The sequence below is a fragment of the Branchiostoma floridae genome, chromosome 15 (genome assembly GCF_000003815.2).
Source record: "Branchiostoma floridae strain S238N-H82 chromosome 15, Bfl_VNyyK, whole genome shotgun sequence".
Taxonomy (NCBI): domain Eukaryota; kingdom Metazoa; phylum Chordata; class Leptocardii; order Amphioxiformes; family Branchiostomatidae; genus Branchiostoma; species Branchiostoma floridae.
In genome coordinates, this window is record NC_049993.1 from 11,586,918 (window position 1) to 11,607,147 (window position 20,230).

The 20,230-nt window shown below is 40.0% G+C and overlaps 2 protein-coding genes across 3 annotated transcripts in view; one reads left to right on the forward strand and one right to left on the reverse strand.

The window, feature by feature from the left end:
- Window positions 1–12,875, reverse strand: part of LOC118431480 (FAS-associated factor 1-like) — a 22,655-nt gene extending 9,780 nt beyond the window's left edge. Inside the window, exons 1-6 of the mRNA XM_035842721.1 lie at window positions 12,804–12,875; window positions 10,009–10,077; window positions 8,266–8,348; window positions 5,204–5,385; window positions 2,034–2,122; window positions 841–941 (exon numbers count right to left, since the gene is read on the reverse strand). Of these exons, the coding sequence (XP_035698614.1) occupies window positions 841–941; window positions 2,034–2,122; window positions 5,204–5,385; window positions 8,266–8,348; window positions 10,009–10,077; window positions 12,804–12,842 (563 nt within the window). The 5' untranslated portion in view covers window positions 12,843–12,875. The remainder of the gene's footprint in view (window positions 1–840; window positions 942–2,033; window positions 2,123–5,203; window positions 5,386–8,265; window positions 8,349–10,008; window positions 10,078–12,803) is intronic.
- Window positions 12,876–13,171: 296 nt separating this feature from the next.
- Window positions 13,172–20,230, forward strand: part of LOC118431772 (cyclin-dependent kinase 4 inhibitor C-like) — a 15,639-nt gene continuing 8,580 nt past the window's right edge. Inside the window, exon 1 of one of the 2 annotated variants that reach the window (XM_035843089.1) lies at window positions 13,172–15,167. In XM_035843089.1, coding sequence (XP_035698982.1) covers window positions 14,940–15,167 — 228 coding nt within the window. In that variant the 5' untranslated portion in view covers window positions 13,172–14,939. The remainder of the gene's footprint in view (window positions 15,168–20,230) is intronic. The other variant, XM_035843088.1, reaches the window with a different exon arrangement.

Genomic DNA, 20,230 nt, shown 5'->3' on the forward strand with positions numbered 1-20,230 from the left:
AGGCTTGGTTTGTGTTATGTTCACCTCCAGTAAGACAATTGTCACCATTTCAATTAAGCATATGTTTTAAAGACAGAACAAGGATGCTATGGCCCCATGCCCTGAAAATGTGCCACCTTACCTAGCTGGAAGGTAGATACTCTCGCAAGTATAACATTCTGACTGACCAGGGATGCTATTGGGTGACATGTGGCCCCATTTTTTTGAGAACAGTTATAAATCAATGCGCACGGGGATGTCATCCATAAAATTAAGTCGGTGTGGACTAAGTCTCTCCCTAGCATCACACTGCATTCCTCATCACAGTGAGTTGCCCCCCCCCCCCCCCCCATTGTTACCTGATGAATGGTACGGCTGCCAGGGAAGTGAAGGTTGTACTCAATTCCCTTGTCTACATCTACCACATTTAGTACGAACTCTAGGAGCATCCTTTCTAGAGCAATGCTGTAAGAAGGGTACATGTCACAAGTAGTGATACAAGAGAGACGCAAACAACTGTATGGTGGGTGAATAAAAAAAAGTAAAACTCTTGGAAACCTGAATAAATGATTAAGTACAGAGCTGCTTACAAAAAGTCAAATTCCTGAACCTGTATAAATGCCCAGAGTTTAATGTTTAATGTTCCTGAAGTTTATGGCTACTAATAACAAGCAAGAATATATTGTTTTAAAGTTTTTTGAGTTATGCTGAAACCAGTTTTCTAACAGCTACTTCAAAGCCATTAAATACATTACCTCCTGGCATGCCTTCTAACCTGTTATCACTCAAAATAGGTAAGAATCTGATGAAGTGAATATATCACATCATGCACTGAAACAGCAATGGGCACTCCTCAAGTACCTTTCTCCATCCACTTCTTGTGAGCCTGAGGCCACTGGAAGGTCAGGGGTCAACAGAAAGAGCCGGTTCTCTCTGGGAAGATTCAGTGTTGACAGGACAGCCTAGGGCAACAGAAGAAGTAGCACTTTCAATATTGTACGCAATTTTAGATACCTGAGCACATAAGAATATATTATGGACACACACTTGGATAAAAGTGCTCCTACTTTTCTTGTATGCAATTCTAGAAGCCCCCTTCTCTGATATGGTTTCTCCCAGCCTGTACGACAGTGAAAACTATCTCCCAGAATTAACCTCAGTGGATAATAAGACCAATCTAATTAGACTCCTCCCTGTCTGCAGTAATTGTGACTTAGCCTTTTGGAGCAGCTGATATTTGGAGTGCTAACTGGCCTCTCAACAACTACTTACCTCAAATAAATCTAGCAAGGATGGGAGATTGAATTACCAGCAGACACAAAGAGCCTCTTTGTCTTTGCAAACTGAACAAGCTGTGAGATAGACAGTTTAACAAAGCCGAGATGTGGTCTACTGGAGTTAGTGACTGTTTGGGCTGGGAAGAGGTTTTAAACTGCCAATGGACTAAATAATTAGGAGATTTGTCTACAAGCAACAAATTTGTCTGACTGTAAAAGGGTGTATCAACACTGTTTAAGCACTACAGAGTCACTGCAATACCGACAAGATCAGGGATACTAAATATAGACTGGTACCTAGCAGGGCTGGACTAGTTTTCTAAAATTCTCTTGTCTTATCAGGCAAGTACATAAAAAATTTACTTGCCTGAACCAAATTTTCACTTGCCTAAAATCTAAATGACTTTTTCTATGCATTTTCACATCCAGCAATGGAATTCTTTAAACATTGTTTATTTTTCTGCATTGACAAATGTTTGAAGCCATAACTGAAAAGTTACAAGTACATGTATATCAAAATCTCACTTATGGCAAAATCTTACTTGCCGGATGGGGCAAGTGGGGTAGGACATTCACTTGCCCAGGACAATCGAGCTAGTGGACTTGTCCAACTCTGCCTAGCCTGGTATCCAAGCCTATTATTTAAAAGGCTATTAGAGATTTGGCAGATATGATAGGTCTACTACTGGGCTAACTGGTACCAGGTTATATAGCTATGCTAAAGAGAGTCTATTGCAGAAACAATGTATTTATTTCTGTCCGCCAAACCGTACTCACATCGTCAGGTTCCTCCTGGCTAAACCCTCGCAGGTGCTGCTTGTCTGTGGGAATCCCCAGCTCCGCTTGTAAAACCTCCTTAATGTTACCTGTGGGGTGATGCAGACAGAAGGGTGTGTCAGAACAACTGTCTACTGATTCATAAATAGGGTCATCAGGCTGGTAGATCAATTGAACAAAGTCTTTTTTGTTACCCAACCTTCTTTAATTCTTCAGTAAATGTTTCAACGACCATCTGTTGTCTTCATCAGTACAAAATGAAACACGTTTGGGCCTGCTTCCTTGCTGCTACGTCACAAAGCTGCAAGGATCCCTTTATCCCTAACATTCTAATGTCAAGTAATTAACATGCATTGGCATAATACCGGTAGTAAGACTTATACCGGTAGATTAAATATACTGGAACTTAAAGAGATCTACACATGCAACAATAGTTATTTCTGAGCTGTGCACACTTCAGACATCTAGGTGTCCAATACATCATTTACAAAGCATCGATAACAGTGCATTCGAAGACAACAAGGCCAAAAGTTTTCAGTATCTTTTTCAGGGTAGGCAGCTCGTCGTGGGACAAACACACTGTCACATTCATTGCCAAATTTATAGATGAGCCATAGATCATAATTACACATGCTCACGGCACAAGACGAACATGATTCAACAACAATCTTGAATTTCTGTTGGTGACCTACAACTCATGTAAAAGTGTGAAGAACCGTTGCATAATAGCCCGGATCTACGACTGAATGGGCAAAATTGAACGTACGCAGCCATTTTCCCGCCATTTTTATATCTACGCTAGCAGTGAAGTGTTACGTCATAGCGTTTGTGACGGACAGGAGTTAAATGAAAAATCTTGACAGTATACATCCGTTTTCTCATGACATTTTGTATGCTCATGCAGGTTTATGTTTTATGCATTTACTGACAGAAAAGGAAGGAACATCAGAGGATGTATAAATGTACATAGCGGCAGTTAATTGTGCCGTGTTTCTTCCTACCGGTATTTTTTACCCCCTCCCAACCACGCGCCCGTTCGTCGTGTAATTCCGCGGCGTGTTACAATTACAATATTACGCTTTTAGCAGGACAAGAGTGGCAGAAAAGTTACACAGAAGAAGTGGCAAGGGTAACCTATAACAGCAACATGTAACTGGAGAAAATGATGCGTTGACAATTTGTCAAATCAGTATGGCTAGAGAAATTGTCGTAAACGTACCGGTATTATGATAATAGATGTTACATCAAAACTCACAATACAATAGGTTAATTTCGGATTGCACTGACTCTGTCTTGTTCATATAGCACTGATAGCATTTGTTTCAGTTTGTACTGAAGATGGCAGAAGGTCACTGAAACGTGTCTTGTGTAATGAAGAAGACATTGTTCAACTGTCTACAGATGGACATTTCAACTGTAAACGGTAGGACTACAGTGTCATTCCTGTCAAGGACTTTTGGTCCTGATGCCTGAAGCTATGAGGAAAACAAATGAAGTACCTCAGACCTTGACATGATGCTTGTACTGTAATACTAATAGACCCAAGGCCATACATGTATCGCTACTCTAAGTGTCAATGTGATAGATTTTCTTTCTCTGAGTCTGACACAGCTGTGTTTACATGTTAGCTTGTCCTTAATAAATATCCTCTCTAACACTCAAATGCCAAAGTAGTTTTTTAAAATCTAAATTCTCAGATTTTTTATAGATTTTTCTTGAATTTCTGCATTAAAAATTGTCCTTTAATACATATTATATTAAGTAATGTACCATTTATCAAGATACTTCTGTTAATTTGGTAAAATAATGTTCTTATTCCACAATTCTTTTTCCCTGCATAATGATTGTCGTGGCAAAAGTATGTGAAAAAACATTAAAACAAAAACAGCAAGAGATGAATACATCTCTGCACATTTCAATCATAAAGGTTTCTTTGTATTCATCACAAATGTACATGTATATTGACATGACTGTTACAGAAATACCACTAGCAGCTTGCTGCCTGTCATATAAACTAATTATAAAGAAAACTCAATTATTCCTTGGAATATTCTCTTGTCTGGAGCGAACCCTTGTTTGAACCTTGACCTGGAGTACTTCCAAGTGATTACAAGATCAGTTCCTACAAGTCAAACGTCTCTCATTCTTAGTTTGTCCCGCTAAAAGTGTCAGCGCTAGCCTGGGGGGGTTTCACACGCTGTGCAATGACGTCACGCTACGAGGACAAAGCATAATCACTGGTGGGAGCCCATAAGCTTGGACAGACAATACCACTTCTCAATGACTACCTTTGATGTGCTAGACGCCTTTTATGTGGAAGCACAGTGTATAAGAGTTTCTCAAAGAATAAGTCAACTGGAAAGTAAACATGGCTTTCTCAAATTATCATGCGGTTTCTTTGAAATAGTTTGTGACCATCTTCAACAAGTTTGTGAAAATGTTACGTGAAACGTTAGTTCATGTTACACCCACTACAAGCTTTAAATACCTGCACCTGAATAAAGATCCTAAAACTAACTTCATGCTGCTTGATCCTATTATGCTGACTTTGAAACAAAATCAAAGGACTTTGGACTTGAGTATGTCATCATAGCCAATTCTATCTACATGTACCATCTGCGCTATGAGCGATTGTTTACATCCGAGGTATTTGACGACTGGTAGGCAAAAAGACCTTCATCTTATTTCTACCATCTGATTTTTCAGATGACACATCTCTAATACAAGAAGCCTAGCACATGAAACTGTTGTGTAGGTCTGTCTTCTGTTGCCGTATGGCACGTTTCTTGAGTCAAATTTCCTGCCCAGTGTATTACTATGCCCATGCCCACCATTGCACTGGGAGAAGATGCTCCATGTTTTCTGGGGCACAAAGAAGCTGCACTCCACTATAGAATGTTCAGACAGGTGTTTGGGGAATGCTGTGTCTATTCAAATACCTTCTTTATACCTTTGCCCACGATTTTTGTCAGGCAAACTTGACAGATTAGTTTCAAATTTTGTCCATCACATACAGCAAAATCTGTTGATTGACAGAAAACGGGCACTGGCTAGAGCATTGGGAAGAACAGCAAATGTTGTACCATTAATGGAGATCTAAAACAATCAAACAAAGATCAGGGAAAATCATCTCGATAAAATCATCAGATGATCTTCTACCGCCAACCTACCTACAGTACTGGTATCGTCTAGCATGACGTCCACCGTTCTTTCCCTGTACTCCACCTTGAACTCTAACATCCGAGGAGTGGGCCGCATCATCGGGCCCGCCATTACTGGTTCCCATGGCGACCCTAACGTGGACGTCCCCGCCATTGCTTGTAGTTGTTGTCCAACTACTGATAAGTCAGGACTGGAAAATACATAAAAGACTAGAGTTCCACGAACACATACCTTTGCCAAATAATTTGTTATGTAGAATGATGTCTGTAGACAAATGCGTTACTCATTTCATTTTCTTTATAATTAAATGCTTGGAGTTGGTTTATAAAATTTCGGCATTTATTATGCAAATTAGATACCAATTTACAATTAATTGATATCAAATTGTATCAAGCATTACTTAAGCTATCAGCATACCAAAAATCATGATGATCCTTTGATCCATTCTTGACTTATTCTCTTTCAAAGTCTTTAAATACACCTCTTACTCTCTTCCCTCTTTCTCAGTTACATATGTGACAACTTTGATGAAAGTACTATAATGGAATGCAGTGGATTTATGAACTTTTCCTAATCAATTATGCAAATTAGCTGTTAACTTGCATAATAAGTATCACATTATATAAGTCTTCATTTAGGCTATCTACATGCCGAAAATCATGACGATCCGTCAACACGTTAATATTTTCTCATTAATTATGCAAATGAGAGCATCATTTGCATGATAAATATGTATTGACATTTCTCTCTTTCTCAGCTACATATGTGACAAGTTTTAAAGCCCTATCATGGAATGTAGTGAATTTATAAAATATCCTCATTAATTATGCAAATTAGCTGTTGATTTGCATAATTGTTATCTGATTATGTAGGTCTTCACTTACGCTACCTACATACAAAAAAACATGATGATCCGTCAACATGTTCATATTTTCTCATTAATTATGCAAATGAGGTTACCATTTGCATAATTGATATCTGTCGACATTTCTCTCCTTCCCAGCTACATATGTGACAAGTTTGAAAGTCCTATCATGGAATGAAGTGGATTTATAATTTTTCCTCATTAATTATGCAAATTAGCTGCTGATTTGCATAATTAGTATACCATTATGTAAGTCATCACTCATTCTATCTACATACCAAAAATCATGACGATCCGTCAACACGTTGTAGAGTTATTCTCATCCAAAGTTTGAAAGGAAACCGGCGCCTGCAGTTCAAGCATTACTTAAGCTATCAGCATACCAAAAATCATGATGATCCTTTGATCCATTCTTGACTTATTCTCTTTCAAAGTCTTTAAATACACCTCTTACTCTCTTCCCTCTTTCTCAGTTACATATGTGACAACTTTGATGAAAGAACTATAATGGAATGCAGTGGATTTATGAACTTTTCCTCATCAATTATGCAAATTAGCTGTTAATTTGCATAATAAGTATCACATTATATAAGTCTTCACTTAGGCTATCTACATGCCAAAAATCATGACGATCCGTCAACACGTTCACATTTTCTCATTAATTATGCAAATGAGAGCATCATTTGCATGATAAATATGTATTGACATTTCTCTCTTTCTCAGCTACATATGTGACAAGTTTTAAAGTCCTATCATGGAACGTAGTGAATTTATAAAATATCCTCATTAATTATGCAAATTAGCTGGTGATTTGCATAATTGGTATCTCATTATGTTTGTCTTCACTTACGCTACCTACATACCAAAAAACATGATGATCCGTCAACATCTTCATATTTTCTCATTAATTATGCAAATGAGGCCATCATTTGCATAATTGATATCTAGCGACATTTCTCTCCTTCCCAGCTACATATGTGACAAGTTTGAAAGTCCTATCATGGAATGCAGTGGATTTATAAATTTTCCTCATTAATTATGCAAATTAGCTGTTGATTTGCATAATTAGTATACCATTATGTAAGTCATCACTCATTCTATCTACATACCAAAAATCATGACGATCCGTCAACACGTTGTAGAGTTACTCTCGTCCAAAGTTTGAAAGGAAACCGGCGCCTGCAGTTCCAAAAAAGCCGCTAGGGGGCCCAAACTCACAGCACTTACTCTCTGCCTTGAGGGCTATCTACCACTCAAAAATCATGATCACAGCATGTCCAGAACAGGAGATATCAAAAATTGAGGTTCTGCTGCAGTACCTTAGCAAGCCGCTAGGGGGCCCATTATCGAACTTGACCTTCGTTTTCCCGACCCCTACCCACCTACCAAATATTATCGGGATCCATCCAAGACTTCTTGAGTTATGCTGTTAACAGACACACAGACACACACACAGACAGACTCACAAGCCCAAAACATAACCTTAGCCATTCTGGCAAAGGTAAAAAAATACCAAGTTTAAGTCTGAGACAGGATATATTGCTTCTAGTACACTGTATTACTCAAGTCTAAAGTTGAGGCATATTCGTTGTACGATTTTAATGCCATAGAATTTTAAAGGGACAGAACCAGCCACTGTCACATGGATCTGAGACAACCTCTTCTGTAAAAAGGTGAATTTTGCAGGACACATACACATGTATTACTATCCCAAGAATGCCCTCAGTTTGCAATCGTACAATGAACATAGGAAGAACTTTATTGCTCGACATTTGTACATGGTACAATGTATGGCAACGACTGTTACACAAAGTACAAAATAGGTGTATAATATGGACCTTATGCTACTATGCCAAAAACCAGCTTATGGAAATACATTTGTATAGCATTATTCATAACAAGCTGATCATTACTACATGAGAGTATAGACTTTAATATGAGATTTTAAAAAAGAAACATATGTATATGTTTTCCTTCTCCTGCTGATAGAGTAAAGATGATGGAGGAAAAGGTAGCTTTCCTATTACAACTTCCCAAATCTTGTGATTACCAGCCTAAACTTCTAACCTTCTTACAATTCTTCACAGAAACACAGCTTTATATTAAAACATTGTACACATGAAAGTTGGAGTTTCAAAACATGTGTATTGATGGAGATGGTGACATTACATATTACAAGTGTGATTTGTGTTACATGTCTCTTACCTTTCTACTAGTGGAGGGGGGACCTCAGGAACACTGGGTGCCTGTTGCATGGGTTCTTCTGGGAGGACTCCATTAATAGCAGCCTGGTATAGAAAATAATGTTTGTATCTAAGCATCAAAGTTTCAAACTACCATCTACTTTTTTTGTTTCTAAAGTTCACAGTTTCTGATTCATTACAAATGTTGTACGATGTAGATCTACTGTAGAAGCCATTTAATTGCACTTCCCATTTGCCGGCGTATTTCGTGCAATTATCCGGATGGTGCAATAATGCGAAGTTATCCAGCTGGACCGCACTGGTTTGGGATTCCGTACAATTAACAGAAGTGTGCGGTTATCCGTTGTGCAATTAGCTGGGTTCTACTGTATTACACAATACGTCGATGAAGGTTAGACATCCAGGTAAAAAGATATGCCAAAAAGCAGTTACTCAAGCAACTGGATGTGATTTTGGAAACGGAAATATTACTGTATTACACAATATTTTTATTATTACACAATTTCTTGCTGATTGGGTTTATCAGTCGAGCAGGCTGATAGGAGCGGAACACCGCTTTCCCCCCTAATGCGTGCTAACGTGCATAAGCCTTATGTACGTAGGAGGGGAAAGCGGTGTTGTAAGTGTGTATTTCGAGCACTGATGTACTACAATGCTGCTGCAAAAAAGACAACAAGTCTACATGTCTTGCTGAATAAGAACAAACCCCAACATTTCAGCAATCTTGTCTCTTCTTCTGATAGTGGCACTCAGTAAATTCATAACTTGACATTTTATTTGCCAACATCAAGATACATATTGGAAAGAGCATTTTTTGTGCGGAGGTGTCGTAGACAATAATGTCTGCTTTTATGATTTGAACTTCCACTCTTCATCACCATGGTTCAGTACAGGGTGACAAAAAGACAGGAGGCTCTGTTCCGGCTTCCGCGTATTCTTCCGACCTCGCCCGACTGCATCCGCTCATACCAACGCAACAAACACGATTTTCCGGAGAATTTCGCAGTACGCTACCAGAAATTTTTGCCAAATCAATGACTTAAACCGCAAAGTGCGGTATCTTACATATCTACAGGAATTCCCATCATAAGCGACTTATCACCACTGTACGCTTTCCTGGTAGAATATCCTAAGGGAATTTCACACAGACGCTATGGAAGGTGATGTAATACCGTTGACTTCCACTGGCATGGCGCCATATTCCGCACGGAATAAAACCCTGCTGTAACCGTGGGAACATCCTTTTGACAATACCACAATTTCCTGTTATGGCAACTTGATCAAGTATAAAATTAAACCGGACAAAAGGCTGTTATTGTCTATGGAAATAGTTTTCGATAAAAAGAAGAAAAAAAGGAAAGAAAATGAAACAATTTGACGTGTGCAAATAGCTGTACATAGGAGGAATGTACCCCACCCTTGCCTACTTCCTCCTCACGACTTAGAGAACCGAAAACAAGACGACGCATTACCAAATAAGGTTTGCGGTGGAGACTAACCGGCGCGACAACCATATCGAATTTGACCAAACGGGACTCGCCTGGTGATAAACAACTTTTGAGAAGAACAGAAATAAGCCTGTTCCGCTTCTGCTGCCTATGGCCTGATGCAGTTCATTTCAAGACTTTTTGAACCTTTGAATATCATACAAAGTCATGTAAATGAATACATCATGTAAACATTAAACATAAGTGATGAAGAATTGAAACTAGCAAAGTCTTTACTAGAAATCGTTCATACTTACCACAAGATTCCAGTCATTCTGTTCCAATAATGTGATGGCTTCATCTATGTTCTCTATACCTGTACAAGCCTGGAAGTGAAGTATAGATTGTAAATACATAGTCATTAAGAATACTAAATAATTACATAAGGTAATCAGTATATTGTTTAAAAATTAACAAGTATGAAGTTGAATTCATCCCCTTGTAACTCAGTGCAAGAGTTAACAGTTGGTAACAACTTATACAATGTACTAGACAGGGCTCAAAATACTTCCGTTTCTTCATCACTCTAAAGTTGATACCTGCATTCAAGTTTACCCGTACTTCACATTTTCCTTGCTTTTCAGTAATCTCAGAACAATGTTTTGACAATGTTTTTAGTGCTACCATTTTAACATTCTCTGCAATTCAAGGACGATGAACAATAAAATTGCATAGACAACTTCTTGGAAAATACTGAAGGAGAAAGTACCAGTTCTGTGAATTGATGTAAGTTTGTGGGACATTATTTTGAGCTAGGATTAGTAGGAAGGTATAGCGTGTTATCAATATATTTGTGGCTGACACAACAGTAGTACTACAATGCAAGACAAAGCACATTTTGCAGTAAGACCACTGCAAATATTTCATGATCTATAGTATGTCATTCAATGCCTCTGTTCAATGTTATGTAAAGGATGGTACTTTTCCTTTTCAGGAAATCTTGTATCCTGCAGTACATATTCCTTAATCCACCACTGAACCCAAACCATGGCCACGCACTATACAACACCTACTTAAGGATTAAGTCTCATAAGACTTTCTCCCCAATGTCAAAGACACATCAGAGACCACACAAAGAATCAAAGGGAATGTTGTCATGTATCAGGTATGCCAATTGCTGGAAAATGAGCATAATCACCAGCTTAGGTTTGGACCAAAATAACATCATGCACAACAACATTTCATAAACAGCTTCTGTAGAATCAGGATGATCGTTTCTCTCTCTTTCAGACTTTGACAATCCTTTCACTAAGCTAATCCAAAAAGGACATTTATTAAGTTGCTGTGGTCACATGACAAATCACACACAATGCATTCCATGATGATCATCCCTTAAACGGCCAACAGTTTGAAGAAAAGCAGCTTTCGAAGAAGCTTAGTTTGAACAAATACTTTTCACATAACTCTGATTAGGATATACATGTAACAACATTGTCAAGTACTTTCAAGTTGTAGAAAATTTTTGTCATTAGCGTTACTGATGCCATTGAAGATATGTAACAGTATCGATAACTTTATCATCTTCTTGATAGATGCTTAAGATGTGCAAATAAGGAATTCCACATGGTTCTACTATTGCCTCGGCCAATTGTGTGGAAAGTAGCATTGAATTGAATATCCGTTAATCCCGGGTAAGGGATGTAATGGACAAAACCTACAAATACACATAGTTGGAATTGTGGAGTTGGTGGGAATGTGTGTCATGTCCTGTGTGTACGTTAGATGTCAGGACATCGGAATGTCTCCCCTGTTGCTGTAACAGTGGCAGGAATCTGAGAGGTTATCAGGCTATAGGGATTTGGACATGTCGTGCTGTCATACCAACTAATGACTCATTCAAGTCTACATCTGCATTACACACTGTGTGAGCATGGAATTTTTATGTACTATTTGGGAAGTTTGCAAGAGAAATCTGCTGTGCTTATCATCAGTGATAAACCTTTTTTTTTTTTCAAAGTCTCTATGCAGTATGCAATTAATTTTCTAATCAGAGAGATGTTAATTCACTCAGTTAAAGGTTACCGAAGTGAGTCTATTTGGGTATCTGCCACTAAACGCTTTTGGTAGGTCAATGACATATAGTAATTGGCACATTCCATTTCCATTTGAAATGTCTCTTTCATGTCTTTTAAGTCTTTCAAGTTTCAACAGTCTAAGTGCAACTTAAGGGAACGTATGACACTGACACTTCTAATAAATGTATGTTTCATAGGAGTTTCATTGTGTTGTGATTTTAAGGCATGCTTTGCTTGAAACAGCTATCAGATTGACTTCAATGAGATAATGTGATTATCATACTTTTTCGATGAAGTAATGAATCTACAAATGATTGAAGAAGGTGTATACAAAACCGATCCCAACATCGAAAGATCTAGTAATTAATTTCTAAGAGATTTCAAACAAAATGCCGGTTTGTCACCTCAGAAAATATGTAGATCACTGAGCACACAAACGATTAATCATCGTTATGTAATCAGCTGTTTTCTCCAACCCTCGAACAACATATCTTTTATCTTAGCTCTGTGAACTTTCTTTAAGATTGCCTCCACGATTCCTTTTAGTAAGCCCAATTCAGATATTATGCAATAATCATACTTCTCCGGTATATCTTATATTATACATGATGGGAAAGTTAAGTTGTTAGACGACCGACCGATCGCACATGCAAATTTTTTGTCTGGGACGAAAGACTAGAAAGGGGTATTTTCGAACGCTTCCCACGGACTACACTACTGTTTAGTAATGCCAGAACCGTCTTTGGACATCACGAATAAAACAAATGGCTACCAGATCGTTCAGTATTCAGACAAGACAGACATGGGTCTTTTAAACGTCATACATGCATGTTGTCTGCGGACTGAGACTGAATGACAAAGACATGGCTCCCAGTGCCTTCTTCTTCAACCAAGAAAAACCACGTCATCGCCAAAAATCCTGAGGCAATGAGTTCATATCATGAGCGTGGATCGATTTCTTATTTTGTTGACAGCCGATGACGTGAAAATGGTACCAACATGACACTGTTTTTGCTTCAAATTTGACCAAAAAGTACCTGAAAATCGGCCAGAATCATCTCCCTGTCCGCCGCCATTGTTGTTTATGATGCAAGTGATCATACCATAGACTATATGGGGAAAATAAATAAAATAAATAGCAGTGTTGGTAAATTAGTAAGTCCAAAAGAACAAGAAGATTCAATGAAATGAATCAAATACTTTTATAATGCTAGTTGATACTTATAATGAAAAAAAGAAGGGGGAAATATCAATATCAAAATAGTTAGAGAAAAAATATCACCCCTTTTCGGGGTGTTCCATCGAAGTTTGGCAACACGCATGTACAAAATACGTGTGAGATATACTGGTTTTACGACAACATATTTTACGACTGTCCCATGTTATCTACCTCGTTTTGCGGCTTGTATAGCGTCGTCTATTTTTAGAAGGTACGCGATGACGTTATCTGTTGCTGTTCACCTGCGCCGTGGGCACGCTTGCTTATAGATGGAGCTTTTTTCTGGCCTAATGGTCATTTGATCGCTTTGAATGGCTTTATGATCCGCGCCCAAAAAGCTGTACGGATAAGACAAGAGGCGATATTACCGGGGCAACACTCTTTTGGCAGCACGACTGAAATTTTGTACGGGAAGGCGGGAACGGGATACTTCTGAGACCGCCCCACGCGGACCGGGGTCTCGGCCAATCCGGCACCCGACAGCGGGACGTGCCCGGGTCTGCCCGCTCCATTTGAATACCATGGACGGAGGAGGCGACACGTATTTAAAGGGACACGCAGGTGACTTCAGGTGTCGACGTTCAGCTTGGCTACGGGAAGGTCGCGCTACCACCAAACGTCGCTTTCTTCGGGAAAGACTTTCGGGGCTGCCGGGAAAAGACTGGTGTCAGCTAGTCCCGACCACAGACGATATCCAGGCAGAGATAAGTGCGTTCTCTCTACTAGACATTTAAGGCTCTTAAGGTACACGCAAGACAGTCGTCCAGTGGTCAGAGAACAGTACCGTAGTTTCAATGTAGCGTACACTATAAGCTATTACAAGAAGAGCTGACCGGATTGACAAACACGATCAGAGGCAAGGCACAGACAGAACCCACTACTACGGATGTCAGAAAACGTCTGAGAGTTACAAGCACTGCGGGTGAAGATAGTTCAACATTGTCAACACCTTATCTACGTCAACTCTCTACTCAAAACTTAGTAGTGCCTGGGAATCGAACTCATAACCTTCAGCAAAACATAAAACATCAGAAGAGTCCTTGAGCGACCGCAGAACAACGATTGTCAAATTATGGCGCCAACCGAGTACTAGAGTCATAGAACCTGTCTGATGACAAGTTGCGGTGACCCCTGTCAAGCACATTCAAGAACATCAATACGACTGTCGAGAGACGTCGTGCTGTATCTGTTTTACAAAATATTTCATTGAGCTGATCTTTTGAGTAGGATCGTAGCAGTGCGGGTACAAGGAAGGCAGCGGAGACGAAAGTTCAGGCAGTGCCCTGTGCGTGTATTGAGAGGTCGCGGAGTTACAGGTCAAGCTGGGGGCAATTATCTGTTGCATTGACTGTGTCCGCTCTCCCACTGCGAGACTCGGCGTACAGGTGGACGCCAGGCATCGGCCTCACAAGTACAAAACCTGACGACAAAACCGCCGGCCAGTTTTCGTCAGGATCGAAATATTGTCGCGTTGTCAAGGAAACGAACTGTTATCGTATTTTGAGTCTCCGAACTGATAGGACAACGCGGTAAGAAGACTAGGAACTTTCACACCAAAGGTAAACAAGAGGTTATATTCATCCACGTTTTCACCGAGTGGAGAAGTCTAATATGAATGGAAGACGTCAATTGGCCAATAAGCCTGCACGTTGTTTGATGACGTAATGTTTTTATGGCATGACAAACATTTAAGAAGTAACGTGCCGTAACAGACAAGACGAGACGCTCACAAATCGTCTTGTAGTAAAGCGTACTGTTTAGAAGGTGACGCGAGACAAAAAAGGAACGACTCGAGTGGACTGCGTCCAATAGCGGAGAGGGGAAGTAGCGGAAGTCCACACGTGACTGTATTTTTGTGAGAAGCATTGTCACTCGGACGACAGGCAAGACGCCGGGTGTAGGAGAAAAGCGAGAGGACCCCGCCGGGAGAGGTACGGGGTCTCCTCGCCGGGGGATGGCTCACAACGGGGCCGCCAGGGAAGACGGGACCAGCTTTCCTGAGGGAGCAGCCGGCGGCCAGGCAGCACAAGAACAGGCGGCCGGCTTCCACGCCATCAACGTGCACGACGGCAACGACCTGACAACGGCCGCGGCCAGAGGCGACCTGGAAGAGGTACGGCGACTCTTAGCAGCAGGAGTCGACGTCAACGCACGGAACCAGCACGGGATGACAGCGATACAGGTAGCTCTTAATTATTTTTCTTTCTTTTAATACTTTTTCTTCGCTCCTAAATGCTGAGGCTGGACGTATTGATTTGATGGTTACGTGAATTCTGTGTGATTTAGAGCAGACGCGTCCCGAGGACTTGGCAGGGGTTGGGACGCCATACAGAACGCGACGCGCGTGGCGGGCAGCAGGAATCATAACTCACCGCATTTGGTTTACACTTCAGCCCGCGTCAAACTAACGCTGCCCACACTAGACCAGGGGCCTGTCTGTTAAACAACACGTCCCACTAACGCCTGTTGTGTACCGCCGCGAAATATCACAGCGTAAATATCCCTACTCCTCACTTCAAGTCCTTAAACAAGCCTCACTTCTACCAGTGGCACTGACTGACAAACATGCACGAGAACGATTACACGTAACATGGATCACCGAATGAATGATTGAAAGAGATAAAGGTATTATTATGCTAGGCAACGGTAACACGTTATTATATATACAGTTTTATTTCATTTATCACGAGCAAAATTATAATTACGGTGATGTAAACAAATAAATTTCGAATAATTCTCTCACAGGACTCGGTCCGCTGCTCATTGCGATTTGAATGTTTCATGTCACTGGCAGAACGGTGCCTTACTGTTATTCTCATTCTTCAGCAGTCTTTCTGATGTCTTTTGACAGTCTGTTCATTCATTCATCACAACTGCTGTGTACGTACGCGGACTATTCAAGCTGAAATCACGAGTCAAACTCGCGCGCATACAAAATCTGACGACACAAAAAACTGTTACAACTGCATTATATTTGACAATTTGTATTCGGTTCGCTACGGTCTATAAAGCCAACGTCTGTGAGGTGTTTTCGTCTGTTTTCAATCAATAATAGCGTTTCGCGGGTTGTTGCCTGAAAAACGTCGTCTGTTTTGACCACAAAAATGGCGGCTCTGAGCTTGGACGGTGGTAATACTCGTCGCCTCTGCAGTCCCGAGTTCAAACCGTTCGTCCCGAGTTCGAACCACTTGTGATCCATTCTTTGTCCCAAAAGCCTTGAAGATCTGACTCTTTGAAATTAACACGACAGTCTCCTTAAACGCGTTTTGTTAGATAAAAACATTGATGTTGTCATGTAAGCAACCGGTGGATTTGTATTTGTGAACCGCATGTGTTTCCATTGAAACTACTGCACATGCGTCCGTACCTGTTGATTCAGGTGTGCTACTGCACTAAAGAATCGGTATATCCGTCTGTGGTATTTGTAATCAAAAATTGGGAAGCGTTTTTGTGGATTGCTTGAGCGGTGGCTAGGCGAACACGCTGCCCTATTTTTCTGTAGAAACAATTTCGCCCAGTTGGCTCCCGCCCAGCGTCCCCTGTTGCTGGCAGGGCGCCAAGAAATGATTCAGCCCGATCGAACGATGCGACCGCGTCCCCTCAGAACCGCCATGGACGCACTGCAATGTAAATAACGCCTCACCGCCTATCTTTATATCCTATTGGTACATCCGTCTGTAATATCGACTTTTCTACCGTATACAAAAACTAACGCTTTCTCTGTTAAGATCTATAGCACACACGTGACGCGCCCTCGTCGACAATTAAGGTTACGTCGGTTGTTAGAGAAGTGACCCCCGTTTATTTTCGCGGTTTGTGTTCGTTATTGTTATCCATGTAAACAAACCACACCGACACGTGATACGGCTGATTATTTTATCCATATCGGAGGTCGAATGCGGCAACTCTGGCGTACAAACGACTATACGTCATGTCAACAAATATGGATAAACATAAGTGAATGGTATTTGTATCGGTCAATGCTACAACTAGTCAGTGCTAAAACCAGATTTGATAAGAAAGAAATTTTAGAAACCGCCAAGTTTCATTCCTATTAAGCCAATACTTAATTCACTAGTGCTTTCAAGGTCATACTTGAAAGACGTGCCCTTCAATGATCAACTTTGCGCGGACAGCGTCGTTTTGTTTTTGTAGATTTGTCGTGACAAAACAGTGATACGATATTGACTATTGGCCGTCCCATACCAATAGGTCGTAAACAGTATGTAGTATTGCTGTGCACAGGATATGTACTTTTACGTTTTAAGCTTTGGCACTGGTTGCCGCGTTCCTTACCCAAGAGGAGGGTAGCTACTCTTGCCATTGTACTCGAACAAACGGCAAATACAACGCAGGGGACCACCAGCTCTGTCTGTAGTATTTACCGACTTAAACAACTGCTTAAAGACTGAATATCACCCTTTGTAATCATTAACGCGAATCTAGATGATTGACAGTTGAAAATGATGTGGTCTGACAACTGGTAGCCCGGCGTCAACAGGGTTCTGATCGCCGTGTGTTTGTTGTATCCCGTAAGCTTGCTTGAACGGGTTGTTATAATAATAGTTTATTGCAAATTCTTCCCCGAGGACTACTTGTAGCTAACATGAAAGGGGACAAACTTGTTGGGTTCAACTTCTTTTCCTGAGACAGTGGAAGACGAAGTGGAAACTTTTTCTATGATGTGTGGGTTCTAGATCTGTGATACAAATATTGGTGTACTAGCATAGTCGGGCACCACAGGGAACCCTACAAACACTTGAGTGACGTTGAAGTGCTCGACCTGTCGCCCAGACCATATCGCTGTCGGTGTAACAGCTCCTCCAAAAGGCGCACAACATTTACTGAAGTCTGAACTCTGTTAGACCTACCTGCAACGGAATCCTACGTGACAGACTGCATGAGCTCTTCGCTGGCAAACATATTCTCCCGAGTGTAAGGACTATTTTCTGGAGTTTGTAACTTTCGTTCAACACAAGTAAACTGCTTGCCTGGAATTTTATTTTTGTTAGGACTCTTGTCACATTTCATAAAATATATGTGTTTGTTCTTGTTTTACCTCAATGTACAGTCTTTCCTCTGTTGCAAATATTTTTTTTCTCAAAAAGAGTTTTCTAACAAATTCAAGTTGTTTTAAAAGACTTCAAAATAGTTTTAATCGGTTAATACAATACACAACGTAATTAAGCTCTTGGGAAAATGTGCATATTCAGAGAATGGTAAAACCTTGTTAATTTCATGCCAGAATCAAACACCTGATATGATATACTATTAGTTGAAAGATAGGACCTTGGTGGGGGCAATTCCAATTAGATGATAACACTGTGACTACACACCTTACTGTACCCTGCCTCGAGGGAAAGCGTGATACGTTCAAGTCATTCAATTTGTACATGATATATGCCTCAATGATATATGCCCTGAAACACTATATGTAGATATAGATACAGACACACAGAACTGGCCTAAAAGTGTGAAGAAACAATCTCTCTTCAGAGAAGAAAGTACAATCAATAGTGCATACAATGTCTTACCAAGGAGTTCTTACTGGTGGATACTGAAATTAAATGGTGTTAAAGGGCGTCCAAAAAGTGGAAACAAAAGGAGGAATGAAACAGGAATTTTATCCAACTGTACAAGTAATCGGTCCATTTCATGTTTCTTTTTTTGTAGCACGCCTGAAATATTGTAAAACTTGAAATTACAGGAGAAACATTTGACCATCCCCCCATAGTCTCATTCCTAGTAAACTACAAACTCACCGTTTTAAATATGCATATTTCGTTTTTTTTAAATACCATATTTTCGCCAATCTGGGTTTTCACTTTTCTAGTTTGTATCAAACGTACATAACTATCGTTTAATAAGCTAAATCGTTAAATGTTTAATGTTCCCTGACTTTTGAAGAAAAAACACTGTCAAGGCCCGCATGTAATTTTTCTCTCACATCGTTAACGGCATGTTGGTGTGTGTACATGTATGTTAAGATTAGGAGCAAGTTGAGCAACACATACTCTCGTCCCCAGTATCTATCTGACCACTCCGAGTCCTCCCGACTTTCCCACAACCAAACCGGAAGTCGCGCCGACCCCGCCTTCCCCTCTCCTTCCGCGAAGCATGCCGGATGTTCCGTTCTGTTACAAACAGGTGTTCCGAGAAAAAAGGAGAGAAGAGAACAGTTTTCTTTTGTCAGGAATAGTTGTCGATTCGTTTATCCTACATTGCGTTCCTTTTCATAACAAGAAAGTCAGGAATACAATACACATTATTACAAAAACTATAACATACAGAATTTCCTAGTACTTGTAGTAGTAACGTTAGTAGTACAACTGTCATACTAAATTTAGTAATTGCCGTTCAAAACAGTAACTTTTGTCCACCATTTAGTACGTTAATAGGAAAGTATCTCCTGGACTGTTATGTACTGTTTTCCAATGTGTATTGTTTGGCCTTAAGTTGATAAGTTCGGTGTCCGATAAACTGACGATATTTAACAAACGAGTCCTTCAAAATGACACATAGAACAAATACAAAAGGCGTGTTTCATTTTTTACCGGCACTTATAGTATAGAAGTAATGCTAGTGCTGTTTTGGGTGACGCAAACGTACCCTTATTTTTATAACTAACTTAGTAAGGCTGTCGTTTGGTGCTTACTTGTAAATATCTATAATCAAAGTGATGATATACTCATGTTAGGTCCAACATTACTACATCTACATGTATGCTATAATTAGCTGGAATGGAATTACGGGTACATGTTTGGTCTCACAAAATGACTTTTGAAATACGGTTTCACAGGACAGATACGAAGACGACATTCCCACGAAGTCGAAGCCCTACCCATCCAAATACAACTGGCATTGGGTAAAATGTTCTGAAAGCTATATATATATATATATATATATATATATATATATATATATATATATATATATATATATATATATATATATATACTGATCTATCACTGTTTTGTTGTAAGACAAGAAAGGTATACTAGCCCGTGGTATCATTATGGCAGAATATAGCTTGGTTGTGGCATATACAGTGTACTTAACATTTACATGTGTACTATGTAGTACGTTTTCCTATAATACTCAATGCATCGACTGCTTGTAGTAAGGGATCGTAGGCAATAGACTGGAAAGTAAAGATGGGGCTAAACACATAATATGACATGACTCAACTGCTAACGGTTTCAAAGTCAACAGTTATTCACCTGCCTAGCGGAAAGGATAAAGACA